The following is a 27,509-nucleotide window of genomic DNA, read 5'->3' on the forward strand; positions in this document are numbered from 1 at the left end:
TGATGTTTTACAAGTTTCGAGTTTCCGGGGTACGTGGATCGACGGATCGCGGGGAGGATCGAGAGCGAGGAACGCGTTCAAGTTGTCGGAAACGTTTCGTCCCGACGGAAAGTCGCCCGCGGCGCGAAAAACGGCAACGAAGAAACCGAACACGTGCCGGCCACGATACACAGAGCCGTGCATTACCACCATGCGCCGCGTTTACCGCAAAAACGACCGACCAAGGAAGGGGGGAACACGGACAGACACAGAGCGAGAAAGCCAGGTGAGCCCCAGAGCGAGAGAAGAGACCGATCCACCCAACAATCATGGCAACAATAGCCAAGAGTGGAACACGTGCCAAATTAAAGGCCTCGAACCAAAGTACCGAGGTGCGCTGGTGTTTGGGTCCACGTTTAAAACGTCTCTGACGCGAGCTGCATGTGGGGCGTGTGCTCGAGGATCAGCCTTGAAAGAAAAGTCACCGAAAATCATATAATTTTAAGAATTATTAAATAATTTAAATGAACGCAATTTGATTTTAAGACAGCAAGATTTGTAGTTGAAAATTTGAAGTGAAACGCGCGACTCTGACCACTGAAAGCTCTAATGAGATTTGACGATTCTACTAGGCTCGGCTGTTCAGATCAGAGTGTCGATCGAAACTAAAAATCTTCCGAGAATATGACTATGTAAAATCAACATCTGTAGTTCCTTCCACATTACATCTTTGTACCAAAGGGTTTAATCTGGATGATTTAAAGGGTTGCACGCCTAACCCACGAATTCTCAATGTCGATGTTCCCGAAGATATTGTCCTATGCTTTAAACTTATATTTTAATGTAGAATGAAAAAGGGATCTTGGTCCATTTGGTTTTATTCCGATTTTTCCCGAGTATCGTAAACGTTCCACGAATAAAAAGCGACGATTCGCGCGAGATATCGTTGACTACCGCGACGCAGCGTGGCAGGTTGCCAACGGGACAAGCAGACTTTTTGCAGAGGATTATCGGACCCGCGACCATAACCGAATGCTCGTTTGGTGCGTTCGGGACGCACGGAGTCCGCGTCGACGGGGTTTCCTCGCGATTGTTAGCAGCCCTGCGCCGCCAGCGCCCGGGGAAAAAGGAAAATCTCTGACGAGGAAGCCAGGCTGGACGTTGAATTTCGTCTTCGTTAGCAAACTCTTCCTCGATTGTCCGTGTAAACACGCCGGATCCGCGTGACGGACCGGGAGCAGAACCAGCAACTTTTTTCTCCCGGAGGGATCCTTCCCGGCGAGGCCTTTTTTTAACGTACCAAAAAGAGCGTAGAACGACGCGAAAGAAGAAGAGCAAATGTTGATCTTGCCCGGGACATTTAACGATGCTTTTAAATTTCCGTGTTCCTTTAACCCCTTTCCCTGGATCCTGGCGAATCTCTTCGAATTATCGCTGTTTCTTGATAACGATGACCGTACTTATGGGAAACATAGTTGCGCAGAGTATTCCAGTTCTGAATATTTTAGCAGGATAGTAGATTTAAACGGATGAGAATACGTCACTGGATCATTCGTAAGCTAGTGTTTTAATAATTATTTTATATCGTATAGCTACAAATATGACAACTGCATACGTCTTTCGCAGTAATTGCAGCATGCGATTTTTAGGTAGCGTAACCACTCATCAGCGAGCGAAATTTTATTGGAAAGCAATCCTAGGAGCACGGCAGTCGACGCACGTTCCAACTAATTAGGAGGTGAACACCGAGGCGCTTCGAATCAATATGCACGACGCTTGCAGCCACTGTGTGACCGGTCGAGGTTAATAAATCGCTCCAAATCTACCGATCGGCTTTTCTCGAACCCTTTCGCTTAAATCTCTCGACCCTTTCCTCTTTTTTTTTTCTCCATCCGGTACCGCTTTATCATCCCCGGCGAAAACCAGGTCAACTTTAACCGCCTCGCGTCTGGCGCGACCGATCTTTTACGTCGAAACGGGGGAAAAGCAGCCGTTTCGAGTAGCAAATTTGTCGCGAGCACGTCGGTGCTCCGGAATATCTCGAAGAGAGTGGAAACCTCGAACGAAGAATCAACCGTATGAAAATCTCGCGAGGGGTGGTACGGTGGCCGTATCCAACGGTAATTGTAATTGCAATTAGGGCTTATACGACGCTGGCAAAAATGGAACAGGCTACCGAAAGCGACTGTGCCCCTGCTAATTAGCGCCGCGGTAATTGCTTCGTAAAGTCTTAAGAAGCCGCATAATCGCCGCACGGCGAAACGTGCCTCGAGTTTCGCCGATTAAACGGCCTGGAGAGGTCGAGGCACACGCTCGACCCAACGGGAACTAAAAGATCCAGTCCGAAATACAATATTATTCTCTGGACTCTTCTTCTTCCTGCTAACTTCCAGATAAGGGACATCCTCGATACACCCTCCAAAATGTCCAAACACTTGGGACCAACTGGGCTCGCCAAAACGTAGCCATTTCACTCGGATACAGAACACTTTATCAAACAACGTATTAACAATACTGGTTTACAACCTTCTACCACCTCAAATGGAATTTCATAAGCCTTCCAATAGATAAAAATTCTTGCAATCTCGCGAACCTTTGCAGACGATTCGAGGGTACGATATCGATCGAATACGATAAATAAAATTCCACGAATCCTCCGATACCAAATTCGCCGCGAATTTTTTTTGTCGAGCCGAGAGTATGTTGCGCCGTTACTCAATGGACATTGCGTAATTCCGTCTCTCTGTTTCTCGAATATCAACAAATGTTGCGCCGTTCGACGAGCGTGTCGTCCAGAGGATCGTAACCTACGTCTTTGGAGTGAAAGTCGGTCTCGCCAGTTTCGTTTCTTCGCATTTTTTTTTTCTTCTGTTTCTTTCCCGTTTCATCTCGGTACCGTGGTTGCGTCGCGACGATCGTTCGCACCCTGGTCGTCTTCACCGACCAATTTCGCCCGACCGAATTAGAAGTTTCCCGCCGCTGTCGGGGACTCGCGTTCGACAAACCGCCGGAAAAATGCATAAATGCATGAACCAGTCACCGACGACCCCTGGATTTGCATCCAGGCGGCGCGCGAAATTCGCTAATTCGCGCCGCGCTGCGAATGGTCCGCGCGCGTTACGTTTTTCACCGCCCGGAAACACCGGCTGGAATATTGGCTGCCTCGAATTTTTTCCTTTCGCCGTTCGAAAAATATTCATAATCGTATCCAAGATAATTTATTCGCCAGGCAAATAATTAATACGCGAACGCAAGCGATTATTAAAGAGATATTTAGGGTGGAGGATTTAAATCAGTTCGCCGGAATAACTCGTTTCCTTTCGACGAACACAATGCATCGGAAGTCGCTCGGCTCGAAGGAGGGCGTAATCCGATGTTAATGGTATTTTATAGGCGTTTTATAGGCGCATGGTGTAGAAAAGACACGAAGGTCGACACGAATTTTCTTTCGAATAGAACGACGTGCTTTTTTACTTGCCTATTTACGGGCCTCTTTAAGACGTATACTGTGACTTATAATTAAAGGTCATTCGAGGTCTATTAACATCGGGGCAACCTTAGTTTCAAGCATTCTTTTTCTCCGTCGTTAAAAACAAACGAGTTATTCAGGTGGCCACACGTCTGGAAGAACGTCTCTTCGACATTTTTCTTTCAACGACGTACGTGACTACTAAAAATATATATTCCCAACGGGGTGAAGGAAACTACCCTCGAAGTTACGGGACGAAATGCCTGTTTGATCGGACTCCACGCAAAAAGTAGTACTCGAGTGACTGGTAATCGGAGCTCGTAGCGGAGTAACAAGGCTAATTCTTCGTCGAATAACTGGCACCGTGCGAACAAACACCCTCGATGGCGGATAGTCCGGGACTCTCGTTCCCATCCGTGCATCGAAAGCACGAGGATTCGTCGAACGGCGATGTCGTCCACAATTACGAAGAGAGAACCACCGCAATAAGCACACACGGCGTCCGAGGTCTCCTCGAAGCGCAATTTTTACCCGGTTTCGTCCGAGAATACGGTCGCGCGTGTACGCACGCCTGTACGTGTATAAATTCCGCGTATGGGGGCGCGTTAAACGGCGAGACCCTTTTGTACGACCCTGTATGGGAGAATAATGGTCGAACCGTGTCTCAATCGTGCTTTATGGGATGTAATTGCGGTCTGGCAAGGGGCCTTGCCGATGTTAAGCTCCGTACGGCTCGTGTGCGCCCGCCACGGCCGAGAACGCGCACGGAACAACCAAGATAGAAGCGTTACGGTTTTAACCTTCGCAATGAACCACGAAACGAGTTTTTGCGATACCGCGAAAGCGACAGCCCCGTCCACGGGTCGCTCAAATTCCACCCAAACCCCCCCTCGAAACTCCACCGGGGCCCTAAATCAATCGTACGCCATAAACCACGCCGCCAACCGTTTGACCTCCCACGGATTTGATGGGGGGGGGGGAGAAGTCTTAATGCTTATCAAAGTAAATGGCTGTCGATGAAACGGTGGTATTTAATGAGAAATCGAAGGCGAAAATTGTAATAATTGAAAGTTTCCAAGCGGTATCGCCGCTGGCTGACCATGACAGGATTAACCCCTTGAATGAATAAATTTTCACTGAAATAGAATAACACCGACACGTTGGATAAAGTACTATAATTGTTAGACGAGCGTTATTCCAATGTTTGTTATAAAATTGCGAATGGTAGAAATATACTAGTTATTTTCAACCCCCGTTGCTAGCATGCACGCCAAGACGAGCCACGGCTATTGGATTTGTATGCAGCGGATGCATCGACCGACTCATCTTCCGTTCCCTGCCACTCGTTGAACGGTTTTTTCCTCCGGACCGGTGGTACCGCTTCGCCAGGGTCGACAACCCTCGAGTATTTTTCACACCGAGTGTCGCGCTCGTCTCGTTCGATTAACGCCCGTGGCGGGACCGCGCAAATTGCTAGAACAAATTCGCGATTTTCGTCGCCGGGGCTTGACGAAACACCGACACGCGTGAGATATTTATTCCACGAGCGCCGGGACAATTTGGAAACAATCGCACACGCGCGCCGATATAAATAGCTTTACGCGTTATCGTTGCTTTTTTTAAACGTTTCACCGTGTTTTGTGTTTTGCGTTTTGTGTTTCGCCCCGCTGCAGTGGGTCGAGAGCCACGGGGCACGAAATCGGGGAGACCGCGAACCCGTTTCGCGCGTTACGAAACGGTCAGCGGCCGTAAAACCCGCGGATCTCGTTCCGGAGATTACGAAATCAAGGAATTCGTGAAACAGCCTTTCGGGACGCTTTCGACGAGCGAGATACGAACCCGGGCCCCCGAGATAAACGACGAAGAAGAGGGAACGGCGAGAGACGTAGGGACAACGTGGCGCGTGAAAAAGAAAGAGAGCGAGAGAAGCACAAAGGCGAGTAGAATCACCCGCGGTCGGACCAACATCGGCGTTAAAGAGGAAATACGAGCCATAAACCTTCGATGTACGCGTTGCCGCGTACTGGGAAGTGGGGAGAGGGGGGGGGGCGGGTCGGGACGGGCGGACGGAATACAAAATCGAATTGCCAACACGTCCAAAAAGTAACGACGCAAAATGTAGTCGATGGCCGTTTAACGGCAGCTTCTTGGACATCTGGGCAACGCGCGCCCGGTCTCAACTCGTGGCCAGCCTCGAACCTTGAAAATCAACAAACGGAGGCTGGCAATTTTACATTCGATACCGTGGAACTTTATCGAGAAGAATGGTGACGCGTTTGGAATCGAACAAATTGTACGAGGCGTTCTGGAATTTCGCGGGAGCGAATCGCGCGGATAAAACGTAATCGGTAGTCGGGATGAAGCTATTACCGCATAATCGGCCGGCGTTACGCGCGTTTCAGGAGCACGCGCGCTGGCTGGCAATGAAAGCGAGTTCGGAAATTATCCCGGCGTCGCGTCTTCGGGCAGAATGCAACGATGCCGATTGCAACACCGAGATTGCGTCACCGCGCGGCACGTCGCGGCGGAGAGAATGTTTTATTCAAAACCGTCGTTCCCGCCGATCGTTGCTGTCGATTTTCAGGAATCCGCTGACGTAACTAATTCGAAAGCTTTGTGCCCGGAACGCGTGACGTGGCCCAAATTTGGGCAAATTGTGTCCCGAAATTCACGTGGACCGTATTTTTTCCGGTTGCCTCTGTTGTACGGTCGCTGTTCCCTACGGGGCTAGAAGAATCGCCGAGAGCCTCGCAGAAATTGCTCGGAAAATGACGGCGGATCGGTGCAAATCATTCCACGGACGGATAATCGTGGAACGATTCGTAAAAAGAGGATCGCGCCAGCAGGAAGAACCGCACACCTCTACTTTGCTCTGCCCCTCGACGGGACGAGTCCCAATTATACTGGCTCGCGTAACAATCGATTTCCTTTCCATTTTTCTGCGATATCTTTCCAGGCTACGCGCATCTCCCTACGCTACGTATCAATGTACGCGACGTAATCACCGGTGTGCGTAAAGTGGAACTCGAGCAAATCGTTGCTCAACAGGTAGACCGGTACTCTTCGCTAACTGGAGGATACGAATCGGTCGAAACTCGACATAAACTTCGATAAATCCTAGAATCTCGTACGAAACAACGATAAACATTAAAACCTAAAAGAAAATTAATCTGAAATCATCCGAACTGCATACTTTTATGAAAACGACTGATCTACTGTTCGCAACCACTTCGTATTCTTTCCACGCGAGCCCAGAGGTTAGGCTCCCAAAGCACGAGCAACCAGTTTCGGGCAACGGGCCATGAAAGGGCTTTGTTCCGGCCAAAACTGGCCGAATTCGCGGCGGAAAATAAATAATGAAATCGCAAGGGCCGCGAGCAACGTCTGAATAAAGGAATCTGGGCCGCGAGCGCGGGGTTGCTCGTATGTGGGTTAAACGGAAGAAGGCGAGGTCGGGAGGGTCAGAAAACCGGTAGAGAACGCTGGTACCGAAAGTTTGGCGGCGACTTGTTCGGCCACCCTGTATAAATGATAAAGGGACAATGGAAGCGGAGGGTGAGGAAGAGGCAAGGAGGAGGAGATCCGGTGTCCGGCGCGCGCCGAGAGGCCGAGGGCTCTTCTTTCTGCATCGCCCAGGACTTTAGAATGCAAATTGAACGCTACGAATCCTCGCCGCTCGTACCTTGGGGACAGAATCTGCTTAGGTGGCTATGGACAGTCGATGGTATGCCAGGGCTCTCTCGCGTGTACCTACGTCCACGAGCCTGTGTGCGTCTAGACATTTATACACCGTCCTGTTCGGCTCGCAGTGGCGTAACCATCCGACGAACCCGATTCGGCGGGTGGGGGAGAGGTCTTCGACTTCAACAGGTAATCGGGAGGCGCCGATAAACCGCGACATTCGAACGACTACTCTCCCCGCTCGCAAGTTTTCACGGAGAAGTCCGTTCGAACGACTCTGCTTCTCCGGAAGAATCACTTACAGAATGAACAATTGCATTTTAAACGTACGGATCAAGTCTGGTCTTTTTTATTAATCCTTAGCGAATCTTGTTTATAGCACAATTTGAACAACACCAAAGTGGTCATCAAAGGGGACACGTGTAAATTATATTCAAAAGTAGGTTTGATTGCAGTAACGAATGTATAGGGCGATTCTTGAGCGAGTAGACTCGGAAGGAATGCAGCCGTCTATGCTTAGTCTCGTTCTTTTGATTGGGGAATGGCGTGACCCGGATCGAACGTTACGCCACTGTCCACGGGGCATCAGCCGCGAGTTCGTATAATACGTACACACACGATACACGATACACGCACACAAACACAGGCCCGAACTCGTGTGAACGCGTGCACGGCGAGGTATAAATGGAAATCTGTATTTATGCAAGCGAAGCCGCCCAGTATGTGTTCGCCATAGTACCGGCGTCCAGTCCGGGTCACACGATAATGACCTTATTACAGGAATTATGGGTTTCCGCGGGATCTGGATTATCCAGCTTGGAAACCGCCCCGGGGCAGTCTTCGCCGTTTTACTTTCGCCCCGAAGGGCCCGGGGTTCCCCACCGGGGTTCCGGTTTTCACATTCGTCCCGGTGTCATTCCACGACAAATCGATCACTTTTTGCGATCTGTGCCATACGACTCACTCTTTTGTTTCGCGAACGAAATCAAACCCTACACCTATTTCGATAAAACCCCTAAACCCTGAACGCAAAAAGTGACGTTCCATCGAATGTCCCCTCGTTTCGAGGACGATACTTGACGCGGCGTTTCACGGAAGAGCGGCGATCGCGAAGATGGAGGACTTGGCGCGGAACAAATGGCAAGGACAAAGTTTCTTGCCGCGGAAGTTGGACCGACAGGGAGGCGCTAGAATATTTGAGTTTCCAGGTAATCGTTCATGGAGTTAGGCAGGTCGAGGGGACCTTTTCAAGGGGAACAGCGAGTTTCGTCGCGTGTTTCCCGGCTGTCAAAGAGGCTGCGTTTTACACCACGACGGAGGTTCGAAACCTCGGAACGAGATCTAAATTACGAAGCCGTGTACGGTCCCGTCCGTTTTTAACGCGGGCGCGATTAATTCCTCTCGACGTAACTTGAATCGTATCGTTCGAATCGATGGAGAGTCGGGGAAACTTCCCGAAGAGCAGTTCCCGAGGGAATGGAACATCGAGAAGATGGAAATGGACGCGTACGAATTGTATCGCTCGCCGGAGTATCTGCGAAATTATCGAATCGTTCGATCCACTCGACCGCGTTAATCTTCCGCGCAGATTATTCCGACGGGGTTTTAGTATTCTAGAAAATAACGATGATGCACGGATTGTCTCCTCGAATAACTAATAAATAAATCGAGATTATTCTCGGTTTAAATTGCGACGCGTATTTTATCGGTGGGCGTGCCTTTTGTAAATACTCGAATATATCTGCTATTTATTTGGACGATTGAAATTCATGTTTACGTTGAGATCGAAACGTTGATCGACTCGAAATAATTGATGCTCCGCGTTCTTTAAATAAAAATCAAACCAACGCGTTGTGCTAAACGCTAATAAATAATTTGACAGTGTAATTACACGAGTATCGATATTAATAACGTCAAACAATGTCGGCGCGGGTAAATGGTTGGTATTCCAGGGACGGAGGGGGTCAAAAAGCGGTCACGGGAACGATTACAAATTAGAGCGTTCGGTGGAAGAGGCAGGGAACGGACCGAGTATCTATTCTTCCTCGAAGATCTATCATAGACGGACCGAGCGACGGTCGTTTAGAACCCTTATCGATTCTTAAGCTGGTCTTCGCTTTTTGTCTGTACCAAGACAGGTTATTAGAACTGGTTCCGCCATTGTCATCCGGTTTCCGAGAGTCGTGGTCGCTACGTTTACCCACGATTAGCCGGGGTCTTCTTCCGGTGAATCGCCGCGAGAAAAGGACGACTGATTTCCTTAATCGCGCAAAAAACTTCCGCCAAGAGATCGAAGGGTGCAAAAGCGTCGCTGGATTGAGACGTTTCGATCCCAACGACTGCACGCTCCATTTTCCTCCTAGTTAATCTTGTAACCTTTCCTCGATCCCTCGAGATCCATTTTTGAAAAATCGATAGAAAAATACTAGGTAATACATAGCTAAGAATCGTAGTTCGTACAATCGTCTTTCTGTACTCTCTAAAATAAAAGTAATCGTGGTATTTTGTCGTGCAACCCCCAGAAGATGCTGTATGGCGCAAGGTATCGATACTATCGATATTTAATCATGCCCATAGCAAGAGGTAGTCGACAATTAGCGGCGGGTTATCGACTCCTGTTCGCTGAAACGTCGTCGATCGTCTTCAATAACGAATCGGACGGGAAAGAAGCAGCTCGCGCGAACAGCGTGCCCTTTTTCCATCCTTCCCGCGTTATCCTTCCTCCCCCCGTGGCCTGATATACAGAAGGCTATAAGTCACGGAGTTTTTACGTCCTTATTTAGCGCTCGTCCGACGTCTAACCACGTTTCATCTATCATCGGCTACCTCACGGCTCGCCGGCAGCCGAGGTTAATTTCTCGCGTTAATTTCTATGTCCCCGATAGGGTAATAATGGGCCCAGTCTATATATAGAGGCCTGAAACCATCCCCGGCGAAGCCCGTGAGAGCGTTTTCCATCGGTATCGAGGCCTTGTCGCGCTGGATCGCGCGGGGAAATTGAATTTCGCGTCGCCCGTTGATTTTTCATTACGATCGGACAAGAAATAACGAGACGAATAATCTCGGCCGACTTATCGATTCGCGTTAAATATAACGCCGCTGCCGCGTTATTGCCGGAACGGTGACTAATCTCCGTTAATTATCCACCAAGCTGATTGCCGCGATTCGTCGCGTTACTTCGTTATCGCTTAACGCGTGGCTTCCTTCCCCATGGGCGACGTTCCACCGCTCGCCATTTTCCCGTCGAATTGTCGGAACTAATTGTAAGTCAAACGCCATCATTAAAAACTGCCGAACACCTTCGATGTAAAATCAAGGTCACCTGTCACTTCTATTAAGAAACTCGGAATCGAAATAACGCAAAATATAGAATAAGAAACGTGGGGTTCAGGGGGCGAAAGTCACGTAAAAGGAGGACTTGTAATAATGATAATAATTTGTCGTTAATCAGGCGTACACGTGGTCAGGAAATTCGAAGGATCGCGTCGGAGGTTCGCGATCCGTCCGTTTCCCGCTCGTCAGACGGATCGAACGCAAGCTCTTAACTCGTAAATGCGCAATTTAAAGTCCGATTAAGGTAATATCGAATCTTCGTGGCGGGGCGTAACGGATGCGCGTCCTTCTCGCGAATCGAGTTTCGCCGAGTAACTCAATTTTCTGGATCGGAGAATCGAGTGCGCCGCCTCTCGTCGCGCCGGTAATTGCCAATCAATTCCGGGACCGATCGGGACCACCGTGCGACGTCGTTCTTCGCAAAAGTTACAATATGTGCCTCCCACCTTCGCTTCACAACTACGCAATCTTTGCCTTCTCCCTCGCAAATCGATTTAATTTTGTCTCGATCGTATTGGAAACACTTGTCTATTCGTCCAGGGACTGGACTCGTCCAGAAGCTAATTTAAGTTCGACCAAAATCACGCTAGAAACCTCTCGATATGGAATCCAATGGTCCCTGATTCGATCGTGGAAAGACTCCGCGTCACAGAACAGTGTAATCGCCATCGTTTGGCGCTTCGAAATTCCGGAAATGGAGCGTGGCCTCCTCGACGAGGCTTAATCGAGCCAGGTTAGCTCCGTCGTCTGTGGCAATCCGGCAGCTTCATCACTGTCTACGTTCGGCCGCTAATTAAGGTGGAAATTACGCCGATGAACTGCAGCACGCGTCGCGGATAGGCGGTACCCGTGGCTGCGAATTACCGGATATTGCCAGTCGATTCGACAACATTTTGTCGCTGAATTTTCCACCCCGGGAAGCACTATCAGGACGCGAAAAAATGGCCGTTTCGTTGCCTTTTATAATTGGCTCGCAGACTCGGACCAATTCCAATTTTCGCTTTCCTTTTCCCCCCCGGAAACGAGGCAAACGAGACGAAGACGAGCGCGTGTTGCTAAACTCCAGCCTTTTCCTTCTCCTCTTCCATCTTTTTTTTAAATTTAATTTATTTACACCGCGACTTTTGATCCGAAAGACAGCACGAAGGAAGAAAGAAAGCTTTGGGGGCTCGGAGAGACTCGTAAATAAATAACGTTTCGGAAAGCCCAGAGTTCAGAGTTCGGACACGCGATAAGGAAAGTTCGCCGCGAGGATTCTTATATTTATTCGATGTCCCGCTGTCGATAAGAGTCGCGAAAATTCTACGAGCCGACAGATCCCATTTCCGCGACGCTTTAATGAACCCGACATCGAGAGACCCGTGACCTCGATGCGGAACACGCTCCGCCTTCCATTTATACCATTTCCGAGCGCGACTCCCGTGGACCTCCTAATTAATAGTATCGATTATGCGTCACGCGGACCATCTACTCGCGTCCGATTCGCCGGGAGATCCGCTCTACGAGCAAAAAACCGTACGGGCAGATTCTCTCGTTCGATCTCACGAACAGATCTCGTTTTGTCCGATGGGAGAAATTGAAAAAGAAAAAAAAACTCGTGGATCGGAAGCAGAGAGATCAAACAGTCGGGTAATTAAACTTTTACGAGGCTTTCTTTGCGTGCACGTGGGTCCCATTTGCAGAGGATAGGTTCGTCGGTCTTTAACCCTCGCGTGGGCGTTCTGCTCGAGCGCTTTCGAAATAATTCCTTTTCTCGATGTTTCTTGAAGAATTAACAGTTTCCAGAAACGAAATCGTTTGCAATTGGAAATTCTTCTCGAGATAAGATCGTCGATGTCTTCTTTCGGCTGTGTACCGGTGTTATCTGCCGGATAATTAAGGCCCCGCGTCAGGAATCTCGTTATCCGTTCGATTCCTCCTCTTTTTCTCTGGTCTCCTCAGCGTCACGAGCTTTTCTGAGGGACGGTGTTCAGCCAGGATTCGCTAGATACCGGTAACCGCAAAAAACACTCCGGGAACCGCTCCGCCTCGTACACTTATCGTTTTAGAGCTGCCCCGGGAGAATGTTCGAGTGGGTACACGACTTGGCGATCGAACTTATCGCTACCATGCGCGACGAAAAAACCCACGAGCGTTCGAGAGCTTTGGAAAGCTTTCCGCGTTCCTGAAAAACTTTTCGGGACTTTCGAAATCAAGAATTCCGAGAGCCTCCTGACCTTTCGACTCGTTGACACCGGCGCGAGAAACTCGTTAACGCGTGGGATCGACAAATAAATCTCGAAATTCACGGTTTCTGTAATACTTTTCAATATTTTCAACATACGCGCAAATGTTGTTAACCAACGAGTAATATTCCGTTCATAATAAAATTTAAATACAATTAATATTTATGTGATACTGTGTTTACGAGAGCCGAGCTAAAAGCAAATTACACGCATCTGCGTAAATTCCAAAATTCGTTGATACAATGCTATTTAATTTATCGACTCGATCGGAATAAACTATCGTCCCTTGATTAACGATTAATGCATCATTAACGAATAATACACAATGAGTTAATCATGCCCGATGATACCAGCCGCTTTGATTACTTGCGTTATTCATTAATAATTATTACTGATTACTCCGTAATCACCATCATTAATCACGGATTCGATTAGACGGCAATCATAATCGTTAATCATTAATCAGATTCCATTTTGCCCAACGCTGCCGTACGTATAGATAATACCGTCCTGAAACGGAAGCTGCGCGTATGCCCTCGTGCTGGCTCGGAATGAATGCTCGGGAATAGCTCACGTCGAATTTATGGTTGTACCACAGACGAGGTGTACGAGTAGACCTTACATCCAATGGATTTTTTCCAACTATTTTTCTGGCCCTCCAAAGCAACTGAGAAACAACTTTTAGAACATTGTTAAAATTTCTACATATACTTCGCTAAAATACGCGTTGTTAGCCTTTTGAAATATTAAAATAGGATCATGGTCAGACATGAAATTTAAGGCAATGAATTTTTTTCTCGGTAGTGGATAGGATTTCGGGGGTATGCCTATTCACCAAAAATGATTTTAATTGACTCGTGTGACCGATTATAATTTTTTTAGAATGATTTGAAATTTTTAAATTTTGTCAACAAGTTTCACACCTACTCGAATTTTTTTCTGGAAAATGGATAGGATTTCGGGGGTATGTCTATTCACCAAAAATGATTGTAATTGACTCCTGTGACCGAATATAATTTTTTTAGAAGGATTTGAAATTTTTAAATTTTGTCGACAAGTTTCACACCTACTCGAATTTTTTTCTCGAAAGTGGATAGGATTTCGGGGGTATGCCTATTCACCAAAAATGATTGTAATTGACTCCTGTGACCGAATATAATTTTTTTAGAAGGATTTGAAATTTTTAAATTTTGTCGACAAGTTTCACACGTTCTCCAATTTTTTTCTCGAAAGTGGATAGGATTTTGGGGGTATGCCTATTCACCAAAAATGATTTTAATTGACTCGTGTGACCGATTATAATTTTTTTAGAATGATTTGAAATTTTTAAATTTTGTCAACAAGTTTCACACCTACTCGAATTTTTTTCTGGAAAATGGATAGGATTTCGGGGGTATGCCTATTCACCAAAAATGATTGTAATTGACTCCTGTGACCGAATATAATTTTTTTAGAATGATTTGAAATTTTTAAATTTTGTCGACAAGTTTCACACGTTCTCCAATTTTTTTCTCGAAAGTGGATAGGATTTTGGGGGTATGCCTATTGACCAAAAATGATTGCAATTGACCCCTGCGATCGAATATAATTTTTCCAAAACGATTTCAAAGTTTTCAATTTCGCCGAAAAATTTCTGTAGTCACTTCTTGTCGATTTTTCTTTAAAATTTGTTTCTCCGTTTGCACAACCGAATAAATTGCCTCCGAAGTCGGAGAACGTACCGAAGAGTTTTGTTCGTGGCAAAAATGTCGGGTTCACCGGAGGACGTTGTCTTTTAGGAGTAGGCGCGAAAGGGAATCTCTAGATCAACATCGTTTGTCTCGATGAAAGACTATGTATCAAATTCTGCACGCTGATAATATCGATCGTTATCCTTTCGCGCGGTCGCGAGTTCTCTATATTGTTAGACACGAAGGAAGATAGAGAAAGGACGGTGGAAACGCGATGGGGACTCGATGGGGTTAAAAACAGTGGAATTATTGTTACGGTCGCGAATCCTGAACGGGACAGACTTTTACGGTCCTCGTATCGCGTCGAGATAAACGTCGACCAGTGGTTCTCTCCAAAGACCAACCAGCACGAATCCGACGAACCATTATTACGTGATTCGGATGTACTGGTCCCAGATTCGTGGTACAGGACCAGCGTTCGGTTTTCTTACGCCATCGAACACGCCGTGCTGAAACGCGTTACAGGAAGTATACGCGATCATCGAGGCATCTTTCCTTCGACTTTCTCTCCGCAACGAGCGTCCAGCGCATAAAGAAGGCTGCCTCTAAGGACCCGGGCCTTATTATTCGACACTCCGCGCGGTCCCAAACTTTTAACCTTTCGTGGATCGACACTTTCTCGTGTACCGTCGAGCCAAAATCTTAAAATTGTTCCTATTAAAATGGAACTATTTCGTGCAGCAAATCTTCTTTACTTTTGCAAGAGTCTTCAATGTCTACGCTCGGGAATCGATTCGTTTCGTCGGACCCACCGTGTATAAATCGGAAGAGAGAGTCGGTGTTTGCGTACGAGGATCGGGCGCGACAGTGAGACGTCTCTGACAAATCCTTTTGACCGGTCTCGCGAGCGCGAAGGTCTCGTAAATTCGTTCGCGTCGGCGATTTTGAAGCGGAAACGTTCATCTCGACGATCTCTGGCGTCTCTTTTTCAGTCCGCGGCGCAGCGCCGAACGATTTTCTTGGTCCCTCGGCTTCGTAGCGACGCGTATGGGATTGTTAGAGGCGGAAGGGCAACACGCCGGAGAAGAAAAGAGAAGAGACGAGAGAGCGGGACGGGGGGCAAAAGGGGAGAAAGGAGCGCGGGCGGAGAAAGAAGGTGGAGGCGGAGGAAGGGCAGAGGGGCTACGTACAAGGAATTCATGAATACGAGATTGCACTTGGAGAGCCCCGGGTAAAAGGCTGCTGCAGTTGCCGGCTACTGCTTCACGGCCGCGTCGAGACTAAAGTGGACGAACTTACGCGCTGGTCCGAGCTGCTTTCCTTCTCCAAAAAACTATCCCAATTCCCTTCGAACACGCCATACACCCTGGCCTCGCGGAACCAATTCTAACCACGCTACTCCGACCCGAATCGGTTACGTCAGACATCGAATCCTGTTTACGCGATTGAAACTTAATTGCATTTCTTACGGAACCCAAGAAAACAAGGTGGATGTCCTGTAGGAGACGCGGGAGCAAACGGAAGCCCACTAATCGAGCGATTGGCAGTGAACAAGTATCCGTTCGACGTGTTTCAGGAGTTTGTTTCGTCGCCCGGGGGCTGCGTTCGTTTCGGAGCGGGAACGACGTATCTGGAGCAACAATAGCCAAGCAGAGGGATGAATATTTCAGAGAAGCTCCGCGCGGAGATTCGCGTGGCTTCGTGACCAGGATTTCCCTTCCTTCGGGCTGCCGTGCTCGCCATCCTCGCATCCTCTCGATCGTCGATCGCTCCTCGGGTCTCAGCTTCCCACCTTTTTTCAACCGCGATACGCGTGTTTCGTTTCGCGCTTGATAAATCGCAAAAATCGGTATCCGTTGTTCCCGGGGAGGCGCGAGAGAGAGTGAGAGAGAGAGACGATCGTTCTCCGGGGGCACGGATCGAAGCACCCGCGTCTCTCCAGCTGCGCGGAGCAGCCACGGAGGAGTTGTCTTCCACTTCTGAAAAGCTAGCCCATCGATCTCCATTCGATCTACTCCCTCGGACGAGGCGAGCGTCGACGAGCCTCGGTATAAATAGCCCGGCTCGATTGTACGCGATCAACAACTCGCGTGCATTTGTTCCGCGTCTACGGCGGGAGGATTTGTTGATCCTGACAGTGGAATCACGAGGCGGTCGTTTGTCCCTCTTCGTTCCTCTTCTCTCTGATCTCCGTGACCACGAGTCCCGGGGCCCTCTTTCGCCCCGAGACCGGACTGCTGCCTCTCGTCTCGTGTCATCGTTTTCAACGCACGCATCTAACTACACGCACGTGCGAGCCGCGTACCGATCGCGCTTCCAACTCGTTCGCGGAATCGTTCAATAAACCACTCCGAGCCGGATTCCCTCTATATTCATTGTTGCAAATCGATCGGGATACGCTCAGAACGCGTACGCCACCGACTACTCCCCTCTCTGCTCACCCTCTCCTTCCCTCGCCCATTTTTATACGCGATTTTTCTTTATGCCCCCGAGATCGTTTGCTCGACTATTCAAAATGAATTGCAACTCTTAGTCCGCGAAAAATGGAATTCACCATGGACGATCACAGATGCGTGGCATTCCCATCGCTTTGAAGTTACGGAGCAATTATTTCCACAGCTATTTGCACCCAGAAGCAAATATACTAACGTCTTTTGGTTGAAATACGCGGTATCCTAGATAATAAGCATCGGAGTTCCGGGAATGGCGGCGGGATCCTCTCGCTTTCGAGGCCCGCGTAATTCGAACGACCAGTTCGTAAACAGTTTCAGCACCTACGATCGATGACCACCGAGGCGGTCGGTCCTTTGTGCTCGACTTGACGCGGAGGCCCCAAGAGCTCTTGGCCAGAAGAGGGAAAAAGACGATCCTATCGGAAATGAAGGATGATCCCGGTTCACGATCGCGGATCACAATGATCTTACGCCCACGAGGATCTATTCGTGGCTCGGTAGAACCGCGGATCTCGCGGCGTTACGATGAATTTATCCGAGCTGAGATCCCCGAGCTGGATACCTGCGGTACACACGTCGGTGCACCGGTACACCCGTAATGTGCGGTCGTCGGTTCCGGTACGACCGCTATCTGGATAGTTGGTCGGTGAATCGTGCCGCGTACGATAAGGGTTTCGCGACATCGATGGTCTGCCAATAACGCCTCGATATCGCAGTTACGATACCCTCCGACACTACTAATTCAATCGCTACCAGGGTTACCAGACTACCCGGAAATCGCGGCTTTGTCTCCCGCATAATTAACCCCGCGCGCGAATGGCCCACCCCGAACGCTTCGTCCATATGTTTCGTCAACGTCCAGTTTCGATCGACGAGTCAATATCCACGGTATATCAACCCTCAGAAGATCTAGGAGTCTCTGCTCTTCATCGATGGTTCTCTGACACCAGTGACATTTAAAATGTGGGGTGGAATTTTCTGATAGAACGCTTCGTTTCCGAGAAAATTATTTTCGAAAATTCTCGGAGCACGTTCGAGTACTTGGCTGACGCGTCTGTCCATAACACGGACATTCTACTAGTATATCTAAGTCTCGATCGTGGAGTACGATACTGTCTTTTATCGACATTCCCAGATACTGTGATTCCACCCGGGTGGAAGTGTTTGAAACAAGTAATACCTCGCCCACCGACTGTAAGTAGAAACGGCCAGTCGTCGACAGACACGTTACTTAAATCGAAGTAACTACACGCGAATCTGGCGAGGTTGCGTATTAGCAAAGATTACTTTCAAGAAATTCTCGTCACTCTCGTCTTTGAGGGGTGAAAATAATTAGTTTTCTTCCCCATTCTACGTCCTTTCCACATTAAAAACGTAAGAGGCAACGTTGCTATTAACCTGTTTCTACTTCTGTATCCTTGACCGACCGAAAAACTTCGAGAGGGATTATGGTCTTTATTTAAGAGACGTCCGGGGCAGAAACGCGCGAGATTTCCATACGAATGGTAGCATACCTCGTGGCTGAAACAAACTCTTTCGCGGGCGAATGCGTCGCGTATACGCGACACAGCGTGAAACCAATCGGTCCGCATCCAGTCCGCGTTCATTAGTGGGACAGCGTTCCATTAAACGTTTTGATCGTTAGTACATTCGTCGCTGATAAAATTCAAAACAAACGGCGTGCCACCTTTTAGGCGACTATCGATTACTTTTTTTTTCTTTTTTTTTTTTTTTACGTGCACGCCGAGCAGACTCGTTTCCCGATGCTATCTGCCTATCGCGGCGTGGCACACGCTTTCCATTTCAGGGAAACCGTCGATAGAGATTATCGCCGAGCTTCTTATCCGCGCGTGGATCGCGAAAATATCGCCTCGGTGACCCGCTTTCCAACCGAATCGAATCTTCGATCGGACAACGCGGCGTAAAACTCGGTCGAACGCATTGTGCTCGCTTTTAGAACGTTGAAATAAAACCAACTCGCGTTGCGTTCGCTTCGCGATTTTGTTTTAAAATAGTAAAATATAAGATTTGGTTAAATTTGGTGACGGTGGAAGGAACGACCGGATCTCGATCGAGTCCGTTCCGCGGCGGTGCTCGGTGACTTTTGATATTTAATCGGCGAAGACAAGCAACGCGACCGGCGCTTTCCCTCGCAAGAAACCGAAGAGCACAACGGGGTCCGGTGCCCGGAGCCGCGTTGCGTAATCTCGCGTAAACGCCAGTCTCGCGAGCCGCTCGATCGAGCTGAAACCGTTGCGCGTTGTCGACGATCGCTGGAAAATCGAAAACCACCTGGTTCGAGCGTTCGATTCGTCGCGCGGCACGCGATCCACGGTTTTCTCGGCCTGAAATCGAAAGTCATCGCGCGAGCAAGCGCCGTCTGGCCTCGATCGAGAGACAATCGTTCCGACGCCCTTACACGCCTCTCCAGAATTAGTCGAACGACAACGACGTCGGTAATTCAAACTTTTAGCGAAGCTACGGATCGGTGTAACCGAGAATCGGTTCGTTGATAAATAAATATTTGACCAAAAGTCTACAATGGCGTTGACCATTGACCATTGACGGAGTAAATGGACAGTTTAACGAGGGTCATTAGTTGACCGACGTGTTAAGGATCACCGTCTCGCGGTATCGCGCAGCAAAGTTCGAGCTTCGGCGAGACGACATTCCTGGTGCGCCGCGGTAGCAGAAACGCGGCGCAAGTCGGTCCGCCTCGTTGAAAGGAAGCTGCGTGGCTCGAACGTGACCTTGAAAACGTATTCGCGTCACCCTTGAACGTGAACCACGGGGTCAGCAAAAGTACAGACGTATGCTTAACCGATACATGCACTTATCTTCTATGGTACTTGAACGCTGAAAGGCAGGAGCTGCTATAAGTACATGCAAACCGAGCTGGAAATAACTCTAGCTCGTGGTCTACGGTCGCGTCGCAAGGTCGGAATCATCGATTCGAGAAGATCCATCCCACCCTCCCCCCGTTTGGCTAATTAAAGCGTTCCTGTCCTCGTTCTTTAGCGAATCGATCGCTGACCGTGCCCCCGACGAGTACACCTCTTTCGCGAAATAAATTCCGATCTGACCGCGACGCGCGATCCGTTATCTCGTCGGGTACGTTCCCGAGCGATTAAAGCGAAAACTGATCTAAGAAGCAGGCCGATATATCCACGGCGCCGCCGCGACCCCACGACTACCCGAACGAGCATGGCGAACACGCGACGTTCGAGTCCACCGACGTCACTCGACCAAACTTACCCCGATGCTCCTGCGCGATCGAAGCGAGCGATAAAAAAAAAAAAAGGGGGGAAAAATTAATCGAACGGTCCCGTCCCCTTTCCTACGGCTCTAACGCTACCCCTAGTTCGCCCCTAACTTTCCAATACGCAGGGGCGTCCTTCGTGCTCCTCCGAGACGAGCGAAATCACCGGTGGTCCGAAATCACGAGAATCTAGCGATAAATCAAAGTGACAGGCTCGCACTCTTGCGTACAATTCAACCCTCGTGAAAATGATAATCAGGCTCGACGGATAAAAGACAACGGGGGTAGAAAAACAGTCTTTTATCGTGGCTGTAGATGTCGCTGGGACTGCCAAGGATAGTATCAACCGTACGATTACATTTTTATTGACAAGCTATATTTTCAAAATTCCGGACCACCGCGCGACGCGGGGGAAAGAAGCGCGGTTCCTCGCGAAAGACGTCGCTTCGCCATGCACGAGTCGTTCGTTCGCGTAACTGAAATTGAACGAAAGAAGAAACGGGCGAGAAATCGGCACAAAGAACGGGGCGGTTGCATAAGGAGGTTTGGATGCATGCTATTAGTAATAGTGAAGACGTACCCTGTACCAAGTGGCCACCTGCGAGGCGCTCGAAAGGGGTGGAGAAGCGGTGGTATATCCGCGACGTAACACACCGGAGGTGGAGGGTGAAGGTCGGGCCCGAGGGCGCGATTTTTGTATAGTTTTTTTTTTTTTTTTTTTTTGGTTCGATTTTGACGATCGATTCGCGCGTGCGTGTCACGCAGTACGGGGGTGTGCGTTCGAAGAGGCGGGCCCCAACAAGACGATAGCACAGGTGAAGTGGTGGTTGGTGGTAGTTCGGTGATGGTGGTGGCGGGTGTAGTGTATTCGCACGCCCCGTGCAAGTGAGGCAAAAGCAAAAACAACAACAACAACAACAACACCACAGGTCAGAAAAATATACACGATTAGAATCGTTGGACACTCGCGTGTCGTTTGTGCGTAAGTACTAATTAATAATATCCAACGTATACATACATACGTATGTTCGTCACCGGTATACATACGTATATATGCATATCTGGCTCGCATACTTTTACGTCGTTTACGAACGTGTGAGTAGTGTATGTGCGTGTGTATGTGTGATCTTGCCGCGAGAATGTCTCGGAACTCGTTCGATGGACTTTCGAAAAACGCGATTCGGTGCTTAGGGTCGTTGACGATATTCGTCGAGGATTTCGTGCGCGTTCCACGGGATACCCACATATCGGTGACAGGAATTCTCATCGAGGATATAACAATATTATTTCTCGATTGTCACTGGCGTGTAAAAATCAGCGATAATGAAAATATAAAATTGTACGATCGAAATATGGTAAGGTAAACACACACAGGGAGTTATAATCTCGCGCATAGGTCAGCTGTCGCTACTGCACTGAGGCTTTCCGAAGTTTGTTAAGCAACTAAATAACTAGATGGATGTTCAGACTCTCGCCAGAGGGCAGGCAGACCTCCGTTATACGCAACATTTAATAAATACACCTGTTCAAAGTTGGAGCTAGGATCAGCTCCGACTCCACCGTGACAATCGAGGATTAAAGGAAATAAATTCAGACGTAACGCGTGTCGAGTAACTTTGTCAATTGTACAGAAACACGACTTCACTCGCGTAGAAGATGTCACCGTTATTGGCGTGGCAGTTAACGCGACGTACAGTACTGTCTCTCTTCTTGCGATCAAATTCCTACGAAATTTTACCAACGACGTTTACGATTACAAAACGATCGGTGGAAGAAACGCGAGGGCTCCGTTGCAAGTATCCGTAACCCGTAGTGATGCAAGAAGCGAGGCAGTAGTGGTCGTCGAAAGGAGTAGCAAATGCTCGATTCGCAATGGGCTGCGGATTGTCTACTCCAATAGCACGACCGAGCGCGTGCAACGGTCGATTAATAGGGTAGCCAATTATCAATAAAGGCGAAAGTCCGCGCGGAATGCAGGTGAACGTATCCGTGGCAGCGGTAAGTCGGTTACGGCTGCGAATATCCGGGCAGTTTTGCGGCAGCGTGCACACGAGACCGAGGCACGTTCGACCAGGCCTTTATCGCTCGTCATCGAACTCGTTCCGAGAACAGGATCTACTACGGGGGCTGTTCTGAAGCGGAAGACTGAACGGAAGGTCTCTAGGAAAACCGACGGACTCGTCCATCGGACGGAATCGGTCGAGACGTTGGGCAAACATTACGCGACGATCGGTCTCCTCGGTAAGACAGAGACGTACTTTCTCCATAAATTCGTCAATTTTGATTCCCGATGCAACGTGGACATCGATCGATCTTTGTATGTACACGCGTTCGAGAGCCCAATCGTGTTTAAAAATGAAGAGAAAAACGAGAAAAGTCTTTGGACGTAAGCAGAGGGTAGGCAGGGTTGGGCAAAAGGTACAGATAATTTAAAATTCAGACTCGATTCGATGCGAATGAAAAGTATTAGTTTGATCAATGGTGGCTGCGAGTGACCACTCGTGCAATCGTCAGTCACGAGCGATTTACGATCGATTCAATCGTCAATCGTCGTGACTAACGATTAACTCGATCGTCGATCGCCGCGGAAGATTAATTTCGCTAATTGACTAACGTTAATCGCGATTAATTTTGTCGGCTGATGGATCGATCGATGCCCAACTCCGCTGGGGAAACGGGAGATTTCTGGGATTATTCGACGGGTGCTACAGAATTTCTGGGGTTGCATAGCCGATAGAAAACTCCAACTTTCACGCCTCAAAAAAATACAAACAAATCGACCTTCATTTTTTAGCAAATTTCCAATTCCAAAAGAAATTCTTCGCTAAAATAAAAGTTTGACAATTTTCTATCGGCGTTCTTTGGATAGGGTGGAAGAGGGGAGGGTGGAGAGAATAGTGATAGAGCGTGACGGTACTGATACGAAGCAGAAGCCACACACATCGGTACCTTCTAGTTTCTATTTCGTCTAGGAATACTGTCGCGTGTATAGGTGTCTGTTCTTGTCAGTGGCGGGTGCGACTAATATGTAAGTACCTCTTGTGCGATCTCGAAACACTCCCGGAGCCGGCTGGACGTGGTCGCGATGCAACGCAGGACCTTCGATTCGCATGTTCTTTCCTCGTATAAATTTCGAGCGAGCAACGCGTGCCTCGTTACTCCTACCGAGTAAATCTCTCGATAAATAAAAGCAAGACGTTCGAACGGCGCACGGTAGCGTTTCTCCCGAGCGATCTCTTAATCCTGCGCGCTTCGTGACTTTCCGCGAGCTCCAGGTACGACTGCCCGATGGGAAAAAGAGAAAGAAGAGTCGGGAAGCCCGATCCGGCCTTGCCTCGAGAAACCCTTTGCTGCTCGCCGGTCGGAGGAAGTTCTCTGCAATTTCGCGAAATCAGCATACAAAGTGGCAGGCTGCCGCCACGCTCTGTGTACTTTTGAAAAAGCCCGATTCGAGTCCTTGACAGAACTCGTGACCGATTGCGCCGCGCCGATCGAGGATCGAGATCGACCATAAATGCTACGTGTCCACCGGGAGACTTATACTCTCGAGGGCTCCTATCGCGAAACAGCGATAGTACCCTTAAGGCTGGTTCGTACGCGTCCCCGCAATTTAGCGACGAGTCACTTACTGACTCAATCTCTCGCTTGAACGTTACGGAATCACAGAAAGAATCGATCCAAACTGTTAAAAAAACGATTGCTAAAACTCCTCGAGTGGACATCTAGCAGGCGCTTAGATATTCGATCGAGCACGATCCAAGTTCCCGACTCTTCCGTGTCCAATATCTGCAAGGACGTAATGGGTACGCGCGAGTCAGAAGCGAGTGGACGCGAGGTAGAACGAGCTTACCTTGGGCAACGATGCTAGGCATTGCTGCTTCACGTCCCACACGAGCTGATCCTTCGGGAACTGAAGACACTTGCTGACGTAGAGCTCCGGGACGTGCACCCTGGCGAGAAGGACTCCCTCCTCGACCGGTCCGGCCTCCGCAGTTCCAGCCACGACTGCAGCCGCATCTTGATTCTGTTGACCTTGAGGTTGGCCTTGAGTCTGGCCGCCCTGCGGACTCCCGGCCTGGCTCGGTGTCTGTCCCGTACCAGCAGGCGACGAATTTTGCTGCTGCTGTTGTTGCTGATGCGACTGCGGTTGCTGCTGCTGCTGTTGTTGTTGTTGCTGCTGCTGTTGCTGCTGCTGCTGCTGCTGCTGTTGCTTCGGTCCCGCCTCCATTGCGAGGACCTCGCGCTGCTCGAGGATTCCACCTTCACCGGCTCACATCTGAAACGAGAAATAACGATCATTTTTTATCTCATTCCCCCTTCGATACGGGTTAATCGCCTCCGTAGGATCGCGAGAATGAAGAAATTAAACACGGCCGTGGACGATCCGGTGTTTACAACTCCGTGTAAGTAACGGTAAAGGAAGGACGAGATTACCGCAATGGAAATAAAGAAACGGCGCCGAGACGCCGCGCCAGGGTGATTTTTAAGGCTCGTAAAAGCCTTTTATACCTCGCGGACTGCACGACGTTCCTCGATGTATTATTTCTTTTGCGCGAGCTGCCCCCGGAGTTATACCCGGGTTAAAGATGTACCGGGTAAGGAAGAATTATGATATAAGGGCGGACAGGGTGATTACGCGGGCTGAAATACGTCTAAACTTTCAATTAAACTTCGGTCTTTAACTGCCCGCGAACCTGAAAGTCCTTAAGTCGTTTCTCTTGGACGCTTCGATGCGTTGAAAATATGCCCCAGAGCCATTTACCTCGCCCCGTAAATAATGAGATTTTCCAGCAAGACCAGGGATTTAAAATATCAATTTGCAAAAATTTGTTCGACGAGGAAATAATTCCGCGGGAAGTCTGGGTTTGCCGAAGGGAGTTCGCACGGATGGACGGCGCATGGTTTGGTCGCATGATCGAAGAGGCGGTGGATTCGCCGTGGTGTTTAGAATCCACGCATCGAATCCATTACGCGAACGTGGCATGTTCGCGTACCCCGCACGTTTTCGCGCGTACCTGCGCGAGATTCTCGCGCTGACGCGATAACGCGCCTCGTCGTTTTACAATTCGACCTCCAACCTCCGGGGGTTAACTATCGGTCAGCGATAACTTATGGCCCTAACGAGCGCCGCGCCGCTCGGCGCAGTCGCTTTCACTCGAAACTTTCGAGGCAGATATAAACGTCGTGGCTCTTTCGAGTCGTTTCTTTGCGTCTGTCCCGTCGCTCGATCGCGTCGAGATTAACGGTCACCGGTGCGTGCGCGATCGATCCTCGCGGATAACGAACAATTCGACGCGGCGGCCCCTTCGATTTGCCAACTTTTTTTTTATTTTTCGACCGCGAAATCACGTAACGCCGCGCGACCGGGAAAATAAATCACCGTTCCATTGTCTCTCGACGACTCATAATCCGAGAAATCGACGAGAAAGTTCCGAAATGATAAGAGAAACCGGTACAGGACTCGTTTTTAACATTTCGTCACAGCAGGTCATATTTCCTCATTGTAATAAGAAGCTATTACATCGTTTACACCATTATTTACAATGCAGAATTAATGACCGTGCGTTTCGAAACTCATCGTCGATGTTCAAAACGTGTTTCTCTTTTCCCTCGCGTTTTTCATGCGAATGTGGAATAATTTATCTTCCGTCTACACGTTGTTCGACCTAATCTTTACTGTACTGTATAGGGTTGTGACGGTGATTCTTCGCGAGAGGACGTTACGGACGCAAAGTTGTTCCGATGCAGATGCTTCCTGCGATGAGAAAAAGCGCCGTTCTCTTCTTCGACGCTCGTTGTCGTCTTAATGAGAGTGCACGGAGGAGTCGCACGACTTGGAAACTCGCGTAGTTCCGAAGCTCCCTCTCGCGTTTCTCCGCGCATTGTCTAGACAGCGAGTTTTGCTTTGTGGCGAATGCCAGGGCTAAGGCAGTCGGAAGCTGTTGCGAGGAAACAATATCGTTGCGAACCGTAAACCGGCTATTAGCTATCCAATGCACCGCGAGCAGACGCCGCGAAACCGACTTTCCTAATTACCCCTCTGTCAAACTTAAACATCCGCAGGGTGCTTCACAATAGCTACTCGAGGAGCCGACCGTAGGCGCGACAGCTGCTTTCCGCGAAAGGAATATAAAGTGCGAAACTTACGACGGGGAACGATTTCTCTATGCAGTTCTCGCCTCTGCTTCCCTGCATTTCAAAACGTCGCCTCTCGATTTCTTGCGCTCAAAAATACACCGCTCCGACCCACCGTGATGCGACTACCGTTCATTTCTTTCGCGATAAAATTCGTTCGAAAGTTTCCCAACGACTGCAAAAGCTTCGCAAGTAAAATTTTTCGAAGAGAAGAATGGATCTTTCGCGCAGCGTGGACTTTGTAAGCAAATAAATCCGGTTATTTCATAGTCGTGGCTCGTACAGGTTGCGTACCGCAGCGAACGCGTTAACCCTACCCGTTGCAGTTGAAGTTGAAGGTTCTGCTCGCGATTCTTCGGCGTATCCTGCTTATATACGCCTCGGTATTCCGAGGCAGCGAGAGCGCGAGATGTCAGGTGGCACGGGGAGAAGTTTGATGGTAAACCGCAGACGCCATTAAATGTAACCATCTTGCCGGCAGGCTTGGCTGCGTTAAAACTTTAAATAACCCACTGACCGCACCGTGTATAGATACGCGTCTTACGCTTCGAGGACAATAGACCTCGAAGAAGCCCCGTCCAGGACGGGCTCGAACCGCTCGCAAGGTCGCTACCTTCGCGCCCGAACAGAAAAACACTCATCCTTAGGCGTTAACGTTCGACCGACGAAAATCGTGCTTTTTTTTCCGCTAATAGTTCCCCCCCACCCTCACCCCCCTCGTTCGCCTTTAACCACCCGTTGGTACGAAGAAAGAAGCTGAACGGTCGCTACCGACGAAAATACGAAAAAGAATGCGAGACGACCGAGGCGTCTCGTTTCTTGCGAGCGTCACGCGATCGCTCGCGTTAATAATTTCGTTGCCACCGTTTACGCTCGCCCTGATCACGATTATCGTCGCTCGACATCATCGACGACCGACGGAGACTCGCAAGAAAATGAAAAACAACGTTAATGCACACGGGACACGAGACTCTGGGTGTCTCGTTCGCCACCTTTGCACAGGCACGGACCAAGGGGGAGGCTGCAACCTGGCTCTCGAATTCGTCAAAATTCATTTTCCACACGGCTGACCTTTTAAAATTATAAATAGAGCGTGAAAATAGCCTTTGGATAATCCTTTCTATTTCACTCTAAAGAAAAAAGACGAAACGTCAATTTTTACCCGTCTCTGGTGATCCAGATCGACGCCTCGAGATCGAGATCGAGAACGAGCATTGGCCGCGATATTTTAGCGGAGACAGTGAGCCAATTCCAACGATACCGATACGCTACCGCTTCTTCTATCCGGCTAATCGATTATCGGCC

The 27,509-nt window shown here is 49.0% G+C and overlaps 1 protein-coding gene across 6 annotated transcripts in view; it reads right to left on the reverse strand.

Annotated features, from left to right (window-relative positions):
* LOC122397664 (SH3 and multiple ankyrin repeat domains protein 1) overlaps positions 1 to 27,509 on the reverse strand; it is a 167,668-nt gene that overhangs the window by 23,177 nt on the left and 116,982 nt on the right. For 4 of the 6 annotated variants that reach the window (XM_043396965.1, XM_043396964.1, XM_043396961.1 and 1 more), the window contains 2 exons: positions 23,920 to 24,345; positions 20,650 to 20,667 (listed from right to left, as the gene is read on the reverse strand). In XM_043396965.1, coding sequence (XP_043252900.1) covers positions 20,650 to 20,667; positions 23,920 to 24,297 — 396 coding nt within the window. In that variant the 5' untranslated portion in view covers positions 24,298 to 24,345. The remainder of the gene's footprint in view (positions 1 to 20,649; positions 20,668 to 23,919; positions 24,346 to 27,509) is intronic. The other 2 variants (XM_043396966.1, XM_043396963.1) reach the window with 1 other exon arrangement.

This window comes from Colletes gigas, unplaced genomic scaffold, assembly GCF_013123115.1.
Source record: "Colletes gigas isolate AHSC1104 unplaced genomic scaffold, ASM1312311v1 Colletes_gigas_Sc00010, whole genome shotgun sequence".
Lineage (NCBI taxonomy): Eukaryota > Metazoa > Arthropoda > Insecta > Hymenoptera > Colletidae > Colletes > Colletes gigas.